The sequence below is a fragment of the Heterobasidion irregulare genome (assembly GCF_000320585.1).
Source record: "Heterobasidion irregulare TC 32-1 unplaced genomic scaffold scaffold_01, whole genome shotgun sequence".
Classification (NCBI taxonomy): domain Eukaryota; kingdom Fungi; phylum Basidiomycota; class Agaricomycetes; order Russulales; family Bondarzewiaceae; genus Heterobasidion; species Heterobasidion irregulare.
The window spans coordinates 306565-322918 of NW_009258197.1; the positions used below are offsets into that span (position 1 = coordinate 306565).

Below are 16354 nucleotides of genomic sequence, written 5' to 3' on the forward strand. Positions count from 1 at the left end.
CAGCTAGCCATCCTGACTATGAGCGCCGCATGATGAATAACTTTGAACAGAGCCATGCAGAGCGTAGACGGCATCGTAGAGAGAATGCAAGGCCTGAGACGCAGTGGTTCCTCTTCCTAATCCTGTCCATCATCCACAGCCTCCATTATCATCTCGGCATAATATGCAGGCTTTACAATACCAGCAAGAGCAGCAGGAATTTGATCATCATAGAGCTTCCCTTCATGAGCAGCATCTTGAGGAGATCCACCAATATCTTATAGAGGCCCAGCAGAGACATATAGAGCATAGAGCACAAACACAGGCAGAGCAGCAGATTATTCTTGAGCAACAACAAGAAAACAATGCCCAGCCACAAGAAGTCCATCAGTATCATTTGAACCTTTCCCAGCAGATTCACGATGACAATCTTGCCATTCAACACAATCACCATGCTCTAGCTCAAAATCAAGTAATGCAACAGCTACCTCTTGGTCGTCGTCCTTATCAAGAGCCTGACGCACGCTATAGTGTTGGCCATATGGATGTTGAATGTTCCCACTGCAAAGCCCTTCACTTTTCCTCTAAAAAGCTATCATTCTCTACTCGCAATCACATCCGCTTTGGCATGTGCTGTTTACAAGGCCAAATTAGGCTGCCTGTGTTATTGGACCCTCCTCAAACATTGCGTAATCTTCTCTGTGGAGACACTGAGAATGCCAAATCATTCAGGCTAAATATCAGGCAATACAATAGTGCATTTGCATTTACTTCTATTGCTGCCAAGCTATCAGATCATGTTACCACTACTTCTGGGCCATATGCATTTAAAATCCACGGAGAACTTTATCATCAAATGGGTACCCTGCTACCACCCAACCATCTTAGACCTTCCTATGCTCAGCTCTATGTTATTGATCCTCAGGCTGCACTCAATGAGCGCAACAATGCCAATCCTAACTTGAAGTCTGAGATCATGAATAACTTGCAGGATATGTTTCATGAGCACAATCCTTATGTTCCCCTGTACCGCCATGCCTATCAAATCATGGCAGACAAGAATCCTGGAGAACGAGACAAGCTTGCAGCCCGTATTGCTGTCTTGCCCAATACAGATCATCGCCACTATAATGAGCCTACTGCAGATGAAGTTGCTGCCATCATTCCTGGAAGTGGAGATGAGGAAGTGGACTTGCACAGAGATATTGTTGTCTGTTATAACCATGGAGGTCTAAAGCATTTCAGCCATCTTCACCCTCACTACAGTCCCTTGCATTATGTGACATTATTTCCACATGGTGAACAAGGCTTTCATCCCAATATTCCTGCTCATCCTGGACCTAATGGCCAAATGCTCTCATCCAAGGTGTCTCAGCGCTGCTATTATGCCTATCGTCTTATGCGCCGTCTGCTTGATCCTGAAACCATCTTTAGAGCTGGCAAGCTATTTCAGCAATATGTGGTTGATGCTTGGGCATCTATTGAGTCTAGCAACCTTTTCTGGATCAGGAACCATCAGAAGGAGATCAGAGCTGAAAAGTACCAGTCATTGTTTGATGCTATCCATGCAGAAGCTGAGGTAGACCTAGGCCAGCGGGGAAAATGTATTGTGCTTCCCTCTACTCATGCAGGCAGTCCACGTTATATGTATCAGCTTTTCCAAGATTCTATGGCTATCACTCGCCACTGCCATAAGCCTGACATCTTTATCACCATGACTGTAAACCCTAACTGGCCAGAGATCACTGAACAGCTCTTAAAATATGATGGTGGTTCAACTCAACAGCCTTTTGATCGTCCAGACTTGGTTGCACGTGTGTTTGCCTTAAAGATGAAGGCTCTTATAAAGGATATCAAGGAGGGCCTGTTTGGCAAGGTGGCAGGGATGGTTTATACCATTGAGTTTTAAAAGCGTGGTCTTCCTCATATGCACCTTCTTCTTTTCCTTGATGCACAGGACAAGATTCAAAGTGCTGAAGATGTGGATAGGATTGTCTCTGCCCAGCTTCCAGATCCTGCTGCCCATCCTATGCTTTATGAGTCTGTCACAAGATACATGCTCCATGGACGCTGCGGCCCTGAGTTTCCTCAAGCATGTTGCATGGAAGAAAAAGATATTGGAGGCACAAAAGTCAAGCTTTGTAGCAAGCGCTATCGGAAGGACTTTACTGAGCAGACCCTCTATGGTGAGGATGGCTATCCTACATATGCTAGGCCAAACAATGGGCGCACCTTCACTCGGCATACTATGCAGTTTGACAATCGTGATGTTGTTCCTTATAATCCCTATCTCCTTGCCAAATACAACTGCCATATCAATGTGGAGGTCTGTGCATCCATCAAGGCTGTCAAATATATCCACAAGTATATCTACAAAGGTCCTGATCGTGCTACACTTCAGATTGGAGACATTGATGAGATTAAGGACTATGTGGATGCTCGCTATATTGGACCTATGGAGGCTTGCTGGAACATCTTTGAATTCCCAAGGCATCTGGAATCCCCCACAGTCTATCGTCTTCCTGTTCATCTCCCTAATGAACAGCAGGTATACTTTGATGCTGATGATAATCCTGAAGAAGTCTTAAACAGAGACAGGTCCCAGAAAACCGAGTTGACTGAATGGTTTATTGCCAACCAAAAGTTCCCTGCTGCTCATGCTCATACCTACCAGGACTTTCCTCTTCACTATGTCTGGAACCAGTCAAAGAAAATATGGACTCCACGTCAGCAAGGTTCTACTATTGGCAGAATGTTATTTGTCCATCCCTCTGCAGGCGAACACTTTTACCTCAGAACATTGCTCACCATTGTCAAAGGTGCCAAGGACTGGAAAGACATTCGCACTTATGAAGGCATTGAATATCCTACCTATCGTGATGCCTGTTTTGCACGTGGCCTTTTGGAGGATGATGGAGAGTGGGATATGGCCTTGGCTGAAGCAGCAGATATGCAGACTGGAACTCAACTTAGATCCCTCTTTGCCACCATTCTTCGCTTCTGTATTCCTTCACAACCTCTTATTCTTTGGAATCGCTACAAGGACAAAATCTGTGATGATCTGCATGTGCGTCTTACTGCCATGGGCTTTCCTGATCCTACTCAAGAGGATGTCTTTGATTATGGCCTCTATCTGCTGGACAAAGTCCTTACTGGAATGGGAAAGCGCCTCATTGACTATCCTCCTATGCCTTTGCCTCTGCAAGATTGGAACCAAGCTGCAAATGTGCTTCTTCAGGATGAGCTCAACCATGATTATGTAGCTCTTTGGGAACAGGTCAGTTACCATGCATCCTTCAAAGTTGACCTTGAGCTGACCTTGCATTTCAGGTGGAGACTAATCTATTGACCTTCAATGCTGAGCAGAGAAATGCCTATGATGCTGTCATGCAGTCAGTCCAGTCCAACCAAGGCCAAGTCTTCTTTCTGCACAGTGCTGGAGGTGGTGGAAAGACCTATGTTTGCAACACTATTGCTGCCTTTGTCCGCTCTCAAGGCAAGGCTGCTCTTTGTGTTGCTTCTTCTGGCATTGCCTCCTTGCTTCTAGATGGTGGTCGCACTGCTCACTCTCGCTTCAAAATCCCCATTGAGGGTCTCAATGAGCGCTCCTCTTGCTCTTGGGAGAAAAACTCTGACTTTGATGGTCTTATTCATCAGACTGGGGTGGTCATTTGGGATGAGGCACCAATGCAGCATCGCTATGGAATTGAAGCTGTTGATCGCACTCTTCAGGATCTTATGGGCAACCCTGCTCCTTTTGGTGGTGTTACTGTGCTGTTTGTTGGAGACTTTCGTCAGACCTTGCCTGTGGTTCCCAAAGGAAGCAGAGAGCAGATTGTGGCTGCATCTTTGCGCAAGTCCTCACTCTGGAATCACATCCAACTTCTCACTCTCAAACAGAATATGCGTCTAGACCAGACTCCTGAAAGCAATGCCTTTGCTCAATGGCTCCTCAATGTTGGTTCTGGCCATAACCTTGGTGAAGACAAGTCTATTGAACTTCCTCCCAACATGCATCTTGATAACAACACTAAGGAATCCTTGGTTGACTTTATCTATCCTGACATATCTGATCAGCACCCCAAACCAGACCACTTCTTCCTTGACCGTATGATTCTTTCTGGGCGCAATGACACTGTTGCTGAGATCAACAAGGAGATTCTGGCCAAGTTTCCTGGAGAAGACAAGCTCCTGACCAGCATTGACTCTGTCAAGGACATAGAGGGTTATCCTATAGAGTTTTTGAACTCCATCAATATCTCTGGCCTTCCTCTTGCTCACCTCCATGTTAAAAGAGGTTGTCCTCTCATTCTTTTGCGCAACATTGATCCCTCTCATGGCTTATGCAATGGCACTCGACTCATCTTACTTGAGGCAAGGACACATGTCTTGAAATGCCGTATCTTGGGTGGAGCACATGCTGGAAGAATTGTGTTTATCCCTAGATTAACCCTGGAGCCATCTGGAGAAGCCTGCCCTATTCCTTTGAAGCGCAGACAATTCCCTGTCCATGTTGCCTTTGCTATGACCATCAACAAGTCACAAGGACAGTCTGTCAAGTTTGTTGGATTGGATTTGGAGCGGCCTGTATTTTCCCATGGCCAACTTTATGTTGCACTGTCACGCTGCACATCAGGAGATAGAATCAAGGTGTTATTCCCACCAGACTCACAAGGGACCAAAACCACCAATATAGTGTACCCTGAGGTATTGCAAGGCATTTTGGATAATCAATAGTATGTCTTGGATTATAATCATTGTGACATGGCTAACAATTATAATAGGACTTGAACAAGGACTGTAGTATAAAACTTATATAGAAACTTCTTACACTTTGACTCTCAATCCCCACTCTAACTTTTTATATGTATGCTTGAAATAAAACTGCTACTCTAACTTGGCTGCTTGACTAAAACCCAACCACAAACTAAGCACTATAACATAAACATAGATTAAGCACTGTCACATAACCTCAGACTAAGCACTGCAACAAAAACTCGGATTAAGCATGGTTGCGCCGTCGCAACGCGACGGGTGAGAAGCTAGTCCCTATATAGAGGGCGACAGTGAAGAATTGTGGCAAAACTCCGCCGGCTAATGTCGCGTGTTGTCGCTTATGCTCGCGTGGGCCACGTAAGAAACCACGCGAGCGAAGCGAGCGCCATGACAAATTTGGCGAGCGGAGCGAGCTGTCCCTTCAGCCACCCGGCAACCTCGGCAACTGGAGCGGGCCATGTCTCGGCAGCTGTCGGGGTTTCACACGGCATCCCGGTCTGCCCGGCAATGCCAACAACTGGAGCAGGCCGTGCCTCGGCAGCCATCGGGGCTCAAAATGGCATTCTGGCACCCCACAGGGAACCTCACGGGGGAGCCTCATAGGGCAGAATCTCATAGGGGAGCCTTATGGGCAGAACCTTTCATGGAATATGAAAAGGGAGCCTAATAGGGAAGCCATATAGGCAGGATCTGGCAGAGGAACCTTATAGGGGAATCTTTTGAATGTCATCTTGCAAAATCTCATAGAGGGGCCTTATAGGGGAATCTTATAGGCAGGACATTATAGAATATCATGGGAACTAGACTTTATGGGCACTAAAAGTGATATTCTAGCACCTTATAGAGGAGCTTCACAAGAGAGCCTCACTGGCAAGATCTTCAAGAGGAACCTGACAGAGGAACATAATAGGTAAGCATAATAAAGAAACCTAACAGGGGAATATAATAAAGGAACCTATATAGGAGAACCTTATATGGGCCATATATTGGCAGCTGTTGGAGCTTGAAATAGTATCCCAGCACTTTATGGAAAAGCCTTATAGGTATGACCTTATAGAGAAACTAAATAATGCTTGACAAGAGAGTCTTATATAGAGAATATTATGGGCAGGACCTTATAGAATATGATCAGAGAGCTATATTAGGGCAAAATAATTTATGGGCACTGGACTTTATAGGCACTAAAATTTACAGGCACTGGGCTTTACAGGCACTGGACTTTACAAGCACTGGACTTTACAGAGACTAGACTTTACAGGCATGAGACCAAGCACTGTAACAAAAACTCAGATTAAGCATGGTTGCGCCGTCGCAACGCGATGGATGAGAAGCTAGTAAATAAAGGGCGACACTGCAAAATTGTGGCGCTTAAGCGACGGCTATGCTCGCGTGCTCCTCGCTTATGCTCACGTGGGCCACGTAAGAAACCACGCGAGCGAAGCGAGCACCATGACAAATTTGGCGAGCGGAGCGAGCTGTCTCTTCAGCCGCCCGGCAACCTCGGCAACTGGAGCGGGCCGTGTCTCGGCAGCTGTCGGGGTTCTGCACGGCATCCCGGTCTGCCTGGCAATGCCGGCAACTGGAGCAGGCCGTGCCTCGGCAGCCATCGGGGCTCAAAATGGCATTCTAGCACCCCACAGGGAACCTCACGGGGGAGCCTTATGGGCAGAACCTTTTATGAAATATGAAAAGGGAGCCTAATAGGGAAGACATATAGGCAGGATCTGGCAGAGGAACCTGATAGGAGAATCTTTTGAATGTCATCTTGCAAAATCTCATAGAGGGGCCTTATAGGGGAATCTTATAGGCAGGATATTATAGAATATCATGGGAACTAGACTTTATGGGCACTAAAAGTGATATTCTAGCACCTTATAGAGGAGCTTCATAAGAGAGCTTCACTGGCAAGATCTTATAGAGGAACCTGACAGAGGAACATAATAGGTAAGCATAATGGAGAAACCTAACAGGGGAATATAATAAAGGAACCTATATAGGAGAACCTTATATGGGCCATATATTGGCAGCTGTTGGAGCTTGAAATAGTATCCCAGCACTTTATGGAAAAGCCTTATAGGTATGACCTTATAGAGGAACTAAATAATGCCTGACAAGAGAGTTTTATATAGAGAATATTATGGGCAGGACCTTATAGAATATGATCAGAGAGCTATATTAGGGCAAAATAATTTATGGGCACTGGACTTTATAGGCACTAAAATTTACAGGCACTGGGCTTTACAGGCGCTAGACTTTACAGGCACTGGGCTTTACAGGCACTGGACTTTACGGGCACTAGACTTTACAGGCACTGGACTTTATGGGCACTGGACTTTATAGGCACTGGACTTTATGGGCACATCAGACCAAGCACTGTGACAAAAACTCAGATTAAGCATGGTTGAGCCGTCGCAATGCGATGGGTGAAAAGCTAGTCCCTATATAGAGGGCGACAGTGAAGAATTGTGGCAAAACTCCGCCGGCTAATGTCGCGTGTTGTCGCTTATGCTCGCGTGGGCCACGTAAGAAACCACACGAGCGAAGCGAGCACCATGACAAATTTGGCGAGTGGAGCGAGCTGTCTCTTCAGCCGCCCGGCAACCTCGGCAACTGGAGCGGGCCGTGTCTCGGCAGCTGTCGGGGTTTCACACGGCATCCCGGTCTGCCTGGCAATGCCAACAACTGGAGCAGGCCGTGCCTCGGCAGCCATCAGGGCTCAAAATGGCATTCTGGCACCCCACAGGGAACCTCACGGGGGAGCCTCATAGGGCAGAATCTCATAGGGGAATCTAATGGATAGGACCTTATAGGGAGCTTTATATGGGAATCTTACAGGAAGGACCTTATAGGATATCATAAAAGAGTCATATAGGGATATTGGGGCACAGGACTTTTAGTAAGCAGAGTGAGCCATGTCTTGGTGCTCCTAGCAACCCTAGCAACTAGAGTGGGCTATGCCTCAGCAGCCATTGGAGCTTGAAATGGCATCCCAGCACCTCACAGAGAACCTCACGGGGGAGCCTCATAGGTAGAACTCTGATGGGGGAGCCTCATAGGGCAGAATCCTATAGGGGAATCTAATGGATGGTACCTTATAGGGAGCTTTATATAGAAATTTTACAGGAAGGACCTTATAGGATATAACAAAAGAACCATATAGGGATATTGGGGCATAAGACTTTATGGGCACTGGACTTTATAGGCGCTGTATTTTACTGGCATTAGACTTTATAGGCATTGGACTTTGTGAACACTGGACTTTATGGGCACTGGACTTTACAGGCACTAGACTTTATAGGCACTGGACTTTACAGGCACTGGACTTTATAGGCATTGGACTTTGTGGGCACTAGACTTTGTGGACATTAGACTTTACGGGCACTGCACTTTATGGACACTGCACTTTATGGACATTGCACTTTATAGGCACTGCACTTTACAGGCACTGCACTTTACGGGCACTGCACTTTATAGGCACTGTACTTTACGGGCACTGCACTTTATGGGCACTAGACTTTACAGGCACATCAGACCAAGCACTGTAACAAGAACTCAGATTAAGCATGGTTGCGCTGTCGCAACGCGACGGGTGAGAAGCTAGTAAATAGAGGGCGACACTGCAAAATTGTGGCGCTTAAGCGACGGCTATGCTCGCGTGCTCCTCGCTTATGCTCGCATGGGCCACGTAAGAAACCACGCGAGACCACTGTCCCATAGGCTTCGGGATGCGAAACGGAGCGTGTCGGAGCTTGAAACGAAGTTGGTCAGCGCGCGCGTGCCCAGAGCTAACCTAACCATAGGGAATTCTCTTCCCCTGGCACTGTCTTGCAGTGATTTCTTCAGGCAAGGGGGCATTCACCAAGTGCTTAGCTTGGCAACCACTCTGGGCTCTTGGTTTTTTTTGCAGGTATTTTTTTATGTAAATTAATAATAAATAAAAGGGGACAATAAGAAATGGTGGCACTGGGCTAATAGCTCAAGTCATATGTCCTTGCTTACACTTATGTAGGCCACATAAAAAACCCTAGCAACTAGAGTGGGCTATGCCTCTGCAGCCATTGGAGCTTGAAATGGCATCCCAGCACCTCATGGAGAACCTTACAGGGGAGCCTCATGGGTGGGACTCTGATGGGGGAGCCTCATAGGGCAGAATCTCATAGGGGAATCTAATAGATAGGACCTTATAGGGAGCTTTATATGGGAATCTTACAGGAAGGACCTTATAGGATATCATAAAAGAGTCATATAGGGATATTGGGGCACAGGACTTTTAGTAAGCAGAGTGAGCCATGTCTTGGTGCTCCTAGCAACCCTAGCAACTAGAGTGGGCTATGCCTCAGCAGCCATTGGAGCTTGAAATGATATCCCAGCACCTCACAGAGAACCTCACGGGGGAGCCTCATAGGGCAGAATCTCATAGGGGAATCTAATAGATGGGACCTTATAAGAAGCTTTATATGGGAATTCTATAGGAAGGACCTTATAGGATATCATAAAAGAGCCATATAGGGATATTGGGGCACAAGACTTTATGGGCACTGGAATTTACAGGCACTAGACTTTACAGGCACTGGACTTTATAGGCACTGGACTTTATAGGCACTGGACTTTGTGGACACTGGACTTTATAAGCACTGGACTTTATGGGCACTAGAATTTATGGGCACTGAACTTTACGGGCACTAGACTATATAGTTAGTGCACTCTACAAGCACATGAGACCAAGCACTACAACAAAAACTCAGATTAAGCATGGGCACTGTAATTTACAGGCACTAGACTTTATAGGCACTGGACTTTGTGAACACTAGACTTTACAGACACATCAGACCAAGCACTGTAACAAAAACTCAGATTAAGCATGGTTCACGTAAGAAACCACACGAGCGAAGCGAGCACCATGACAAACTAGCTTTTCACCTGTCGCGTTGCGACGGCACAACCATGCTTAATCTGAGTTTTTGTTACAATGCTTGGTTTGATGTGTCTGTAAAGTTTAGTGTTCACAAAGTCCAGTGTCTATAAAGTCTAGTGCCTGTAAAGTCCAGTGCATGTGCTTAATCTGAGTTTTTGTTGTAGTGCTTGGTCTCATGTGCCTATAGAGTGCATTGACTATAAAGTCCAGCGCCCATAAAGTCCAGTGCCCATAAAGTCCAGTGCCCATAAAGTCCAGTGCCCGTAAAGTCCAGTGCCCCAATATCCATATATAGCTCTTTTATGATATCCTATAAGGTCCTTCCTGTAAGATTCCCATATAAAGCTCCCTATAAGGTCCCATCCATTAGATTCCCCTATGAGATTCTGCCCTATGAGGCTTCTCTATCAGGACCCACCCATGAGGCTCCCCCATGAGGTTCTCTATAAGGTGCTAGAATGCCATTTCAAGCTCCAATGACTGCAGAGGCATAGCCCACTCTAGTTGCTAGCCTGTAAAGTCTAGTGCCCATAAAGTCTAGTACCTTAATATCCCTATATGGCTCTTCTGTGACATCCTATAAGGTCCTTCTTATAAAATTTCCATATAAAGCTTTCTATAAGGTCCCATCCATTAAATTTCCCTATGAGATTCTGCCCTATGAGGCTCCCCCATTAGGGTCCCACCCATGAGGCTTCCCTGTGAGGTTCTCTGTAAGGTGCTAGAATGCCATTTCAAGCTTCAATGGCTGCTGAGGCATAGCCCACTCTAGTTGCTAGAGTTGCTAGGAGCACCAAGACATGGCTTACTCTGCTCACCCAATTTATCATGGATGCTTGCTTTGCTTACATGGTTTCTTATGTGGCCTACATAAGTGTAATCAAGGACATATGACTTGAGCTATTAGCCCAATGCCACCATTTCTTATTGTCCCCTTTTATTTATTATTTATTTACATAAAAAAATACCTGCAAACAAAACCAAGAGCCCAGAGTGGTTGCCAAGTTAAGCCCTTGCTGAATGCCCCCTCATATTTTACCTGAAGAAATCACTGCAAGACAGTGCCAGGGAAAGAGAATTCCCTATGCTTAGGTTAGCTCTGGGCACGCGCGCGCTGACCAACTCTGTTTCAAGCCCCGACATGCTCCGTTTCGCCTCCCGAAGCCTATGGGACAGTGGTCTCGCATGGTTTGTCACGTGGGATTAGCCGACGGCTAGTTGCCACCAGACCCCTACTGTCGCCCTCTATATAGAGATTTGGCGAGCAGAGCGAGCTGTCCCTTTAGCCCTCGACGGATCGCCGTCGCCGTCTACGAGCGTCTCCATGTTACCAGCTGTTACCAGGCTCGTAATCGTAGGCCTGACAAATTGCGCCCGGCAACCTCCACAATTGGAGTGGGCCGTGTCTCGGCAGCCATCGGGGTTCCACACGGCATCCCGGTCTGCCCGGCAATGCTGGCAACTGGAGCAGGCCGTGCCTCAGCAGCCATCGGGGCTCAAAATGGCATTCTGGCACCCCACAGGGAACCTCACGGAGGAGCCTCATAGGGCAGAATCTCATAGGGGAGCCTTATGGGCAGAACCTTTCATGGAATATGAAAAGGGAGCCTAATAAGAAAGCCATATAGGCAGGATCTGGCAGAGGAACCTTATAGGGGAAACTTTTGAATGTCATCTTGCAAAATCTCATAGAAGGGCCTTATAGGGGAATCTTATAGGCAGGACATTACATAATATCATAGGAACTAGACTTTATGGGCACTAAAAGTGATATTTCAGCACTTTATAGAGAAGCTTCACAAGAGAGCCTCACTGGCAAAATCTTATAGAGGAACCTGACAGAGGAACATAATAGGTATACATAATGGAGAAACCTAATAGGGGAATATAATGAAGGAACCTATATAGGAGAACCTTATATGGGCCATATCTTGGCAGGTGTTGGAGCTTTAAATAGTATCCCAGCACTTTATGGAAAAGCCTTATAGGTATGACCTTATAGAGGAACTAAATAATGCTTGACAAGAGAGTCTTATATAGAGAATATTATGGGCAGGACCTTATAAAATATGATAAGAGAGCTATATTAGGGCAAAATAATTTATGGGCACTGGACTTTATAAGCACTAAAATTTATAGGCACTGGGCTTTACAGGCACTGGACTTTACAGGCACTGGACATTGAGTCGTCAAAGAGCATTGGGAATTCTCTTCCCCTGGCACTGTCTTGTGGCAATTTCTTCAGGTGAACTGTGAGGGGGCATTCAGCGAGTGCTTAGCTTGGCAACCACTCTTGGCTCTTGGTTTTGTTTGCAGGTGTTTTTTTTATTTAACTTTTCACAATGAGTGTTCCACCTTTGTAAGTCTGTGTTGCTTGCATCATGTCTATTGTGCTCAACTCTTTTTGTAGGCCTCCTAATGAGGGTGTGGTGGAAGTCTGGATGCCTGCATTGGCACCTTTGTGAGTGTTTTTGGCTTGCTTGGATACTGTTTCAGTGCTAAAATTCTCTTTAGAGATGATGATGAGGATGATCTCTATATGACACCTCCACCTGAGACTGTACATAAGTATGTGTTTTACTTTTTGCTTATTGGTTGTGTGTACTCATATTTGCTATAATGAGAACACCAATAATAGTGAAGATGAGGATGATCTCTATATGACTCCTCCACCTGAGAATCTCAATGGGTATGTGGTTTTATTTAATCTTTTTATGGTCATTGGCTAAAAAAAAGAAACTATAGACATGTTGAAAACCAAGAGGCTGTTGAAGAGGCTGCCCATGTGGATGTGACTATGACAAGGTATGCAGTTTTTGTTAAATCACACAAAATTTGTTTATTAATTTTGGGGTTTACAAGAACTCCTCCTAGGACTCCTGAGCATGAGCGCCAGACTGTGCGAGAGCAAGAGCATGCTGAAAGGCTTCAGATGACTTCTCCTACTCTTCGGCGTGAGCGTTCTGCATGACGAGGCTCTATTCGTCAGCCTGTTTTTGAGGATCCCTCTAGACCTTCCCATCCTGCTACTTCTAATTCTGCTCAGCCTCCTATTTCTCTTGCACCACCCATTCAGCTTCACCAGCCTGCCACACTTGCTCCTCCTGTCCAGTCATACCATTCTACAGTGGCTGCTTCCTCTGCTCCATCATATCATCCTGCTCAATATGTTCCTCCCCACTTTTATCCTGCTCCCATGTTCCAACACTCTGTCTATCATGGTGCTATGGCTTATCAAATTCCTGGACAATATCCTATCTATGCTCCCCCTCCTATGCCTGCACCACCACCTCATTATTGGCCTGTGAATGTTTCTGCCCATCCTAATCTTCCACGCCATTTGATTGGGAATCATGATCGACAGGCTCGCATGCGTCTTGCAGCAGCTAGCCATCCTGACTATGAGCGCCGCATGATGAATAACTTTGAACAGAGCCATGCAGAGCGTAGACGGCATCGTAGAGAGAATGCAAGGCCTGAGACGCAGTGGTTCCTCTTCCTAATCCTGTCCATCATCCACAGCCTCCATTATCATCTCGGCATAATATGCAGGCTTTACAATACCAGCAAGAGCAGCAGGAATTTGATCATCATAGAGCTTCCCTTCATGAGCAGCATCTTGAGGAGATCCACCAATATCTTATAGAGGCCCAGCAGAGACATATAGAGCATAGAGCACAAACACAGGCAGAGCAGCAGATTATTCTTGAGCAACAACAAGAAAACAATGCCCAGCCACAAGAAGTCCATCAGTATCATTTGAACCTTTCCCAGCAGATTCACGATGACAATCTTGCCATTCAACACAATCACCATGCTCTAGCTCAAAATCAAGTAATGCAACAGCTACCTCTTGGTCGTCGTCCTTATCAAGAGCCTGACGCACGCTATAGTGTTGGCCATATGGATGTTGAATGTTCCCACTGCAAAGCCCTTCACTTTTCCTCTAAAAAGCTATCATTCTCTACTCGCAATCACATCCGCTTTGGCATGTGCTGTTTACAAGGCCAAATTAGGCTGCCTGTGTTATTGGACCCTCCTCAAACATTGCGTAATCTTCTCTGTGGAGACACTGAGAATGCCAAATCATTCAGGCTAAATATCAGGCAATACAATAGTGCATTTGCATTTACTTCTATTGCTGCCAAGCTATCAGATCATGTTACCACTACTTCTGGGCCATATGCATTTAAAATCCACGGAGAACTTTATCATCAAATGGGTACCCTGCTACCACCCAACCATCTTAGACCTTCCTATGCTCAGCTCTATGTTATTGATCCTCAGGCTGCACTCAATGAGCGCAACAATGCCAATCCTAACTTGAAGTCTGAGATCATGAATAACTTGCAGGATATGTTTCATGAGCACAATCCTTATCTAAAGCATTTCAGCCATCTTTACCCTCACTACAGTCCCTTGCATTATGTGACATTATTTCCACATGGCGAACAAGGCTTTCATCCTAATATTCTTGCTCATCCTGGACCTGATGGCCAAATGCTCTCATCCAAGGTGTCTCAGCGCTGCTATTATGCCTATTGTCTTATGCACCGTCTGCTTGATCCTGAAACCATCTTTAGAGCTGGCAAGCTATTTCAGCAATATGTGGTTGATGCTTGGGCATCTATTGAGTCTAGCAACCTTTTCTGGATCAGGAACCATCAGAAGGAGATCAGAGCTGAAAAGTACCAGTCATTGTTTGATGCTATCCATGCAGAAGCTGAGGTAGACCTAGGCCAGCGGGGAAAATGTATTGTGCTTCCCTCTACTCATGCAGGCAGTCCACGTTATATGTATCAGCTTTTCCAAGATTCTATGGCTATCACTCGCCACTGCCATAAGCCTGACATCTTTATCACCATGACTGTAAACCCTAACTGGCCAGAGATCACTGAACAGCTCTTAAAATATGATGGTGGTTCAACTCAACAGCCTTTTGATCGTCCAGACTTGGTTGCACGTGTGTTTGCCTTAAAGATGAAGGCTCTTATAAAGGATATCAAGGAGGGCCTGTTTGGCAAGGTGGCAGGGATGGTTTATACCATTGAGTTTTAAAAGCGTGGTCTTCCTCATATGCACCTTCTTCTTTTCCTTGATGCACAGGACAAGATTCAAAGTGCTGAAGATGTGGATAGGATTGTCTCTGCCCAGCTTCCAGATCCTGCTGCCCATCCTATGCTTTATGAGTCTGTCACAAGATACATGCTCCATGGACGCTGCGGCCCTGAGTTTCCTCAAGCATGTTGCATGGAAGAAAAAGATATTGGAGGCACAAAAGTCAAGCTCTGTAGCAAGCGCTATTGGAAGGACTTTACTGAGCAGACCCTCTATGGTGAGGATGGCTATCCTACATATGCTAGGCCAAACAATGGGCGCACCTTCACTCGGCATACTATGCAGTTTGACAATCGTGATGTTGTTCCTTATAATCCCTATCTCCTTGCCAAATACAACTGCCATATCAATGTGGAGGTCTGTGCATCCATCAAGGCTGTCAAATATATCCACAAGTATATCTACAAAGGTCCTGATCGTGCTACACTTCAGATTGGAGACATTGATGAGATTAAGGACTATGTGGATGCTCGCTATATTGGACCTATGGAGGCTTGCTGGAACATCTTTGAATTCCCAAGGCATCTAGAATCCCCCACAGTCTATTGTCTTCCTGTCCATCTCCCTAATGAACAGCAGGTCTACTTTGATGCTGATGATAATCCTGAAGAAGTCTTAAACAGAGACAGGTCCCAGAAAACCGAGTTGACTGAATGGTTTATTGCCAACCAAAAGTTCCCTGCTGCTCATGCTCATACCTACCAGGACTTTCCTCTTCACTATGTCTGGAACCAGTCAAAGAAAATATGGACTCCACGTCAGTAGGGTTCTACTATTGGCAGAATGTTATTTGTCCATCCCTCTGCAGGCGAACACTTTTACCTCAGAACATTGCTCACCATTGTTAAAGGTGCCAAGGACTGGAAAGATATCCGCACTTATGAAGGCATTGAATACCCAACCTATCGTGATGCCTGTTTTGCACGTGGCCTTTTGGAGGATGATAGAGAGTGGGATATGGCCTTGGCTGAAGCAGCAGATATGCAGACTGGAACTCAACTTAGATCCCTCTTTGCCACCATTCTTCGCTTCTGCATTCCTTCACAACCTCTTATTCTTTGGAATCGCTACAAGGACAAAATCTGTGATGATCTGCATGTGCGTCTTACTGCCATGGGCTTTCTTGATCCTACTCAAGAGGATGTCTTTGATTATGGCCTCTATCCGCTGGACAAAGTCCTTACTGGAATGGGAAAGCGCCTCATTGACTATCCTCCTATGCCTTTGCCTCTGCAAGATTGGAACCAAGCTGCAAATGTGCTTCTTCAGGATGAGCTCAACCATGATTATGTAGCTCTTTGGGAACAGGTCAGTTACCATGCATCCTTCAAAGTTGACCTTGAGCTGACCTTGCACTTCAGGTGGAGACTAATCTATTGACCTTCAATGCTGAGCAGAGGAATGCCTATGATGCTGTCATGCAGTCAGTCCAGTCCAACCAAGGCCAAGTCTTCTTTCTGCACAGTGCTGGAGGTGGTGGAAAGACCTATGTTTGCAACACCATTGCTGCCTCTGTCCACTCTCAAGGCAAGGCTGCTCTTTGTGTTGCTTCTTCTGGCATTGCCT

The 16354-nt window shown here is 45.9% G+C and overlaps 3 protein-coding genes across 3 annotated transcripts; 2 read left to right on the forward strand and 1 right to left on the reverse strand.

Moving 5' to 3' along the window:
• Positions 1-163: 163 nt before the first annotated feature.
• On the forward strand, positions 164-1888 carry HETIRDRAFT_166040 (uncharacterized protein; the record flags this gene model as incomplete). Its single annotated transcript, XM_009542242.1, has 1 exon — positions 164-1888. The coding sequence occupies one exon, from the start codon at positions 164-166 to the stop codon at positions 1886-1888; it is 1725 nt and encodes a 574-aa protein (XP_009540537.1).
• A 4158-nt stretch (positions 1889-6046) lies between these two features.
• Positions 6047-6362, reverse strand: HETIRDRAFT_447248 (uncharacterized protein; the record flags this gene model as incomplete). Its single annotated transcript, XM_009542243.1, has 2 exons — positions 6047-6086; positions 6166-6362. 2 exons carry the CDS (start codon positions 6360-6362, stop codon positions 6047-6049), a joined length of 237 nt encoding a protein of 78 aa, XP_009540538.1.
• A 6854-nt stretch (positions 6363-13216) lies between these two features.
• HETIRDRAFT_307199 (uncharacterized protein) lies at positions 13217-14728 on the forward strand (the record flags this gene model as incomplete). The annotated part of the gene is made up of 1 exon (XM_009542244.1): positions 13217-14728. One exon carries the CDS (start codon positions 13217-13219, stop codon positions 14726-14728), a length of 1512 nt encoding a protein of 503 aa, XP_009540539.1.
• Between the last annotated feature and the right edge of the window lie 1626 nt (positions 14729-16354).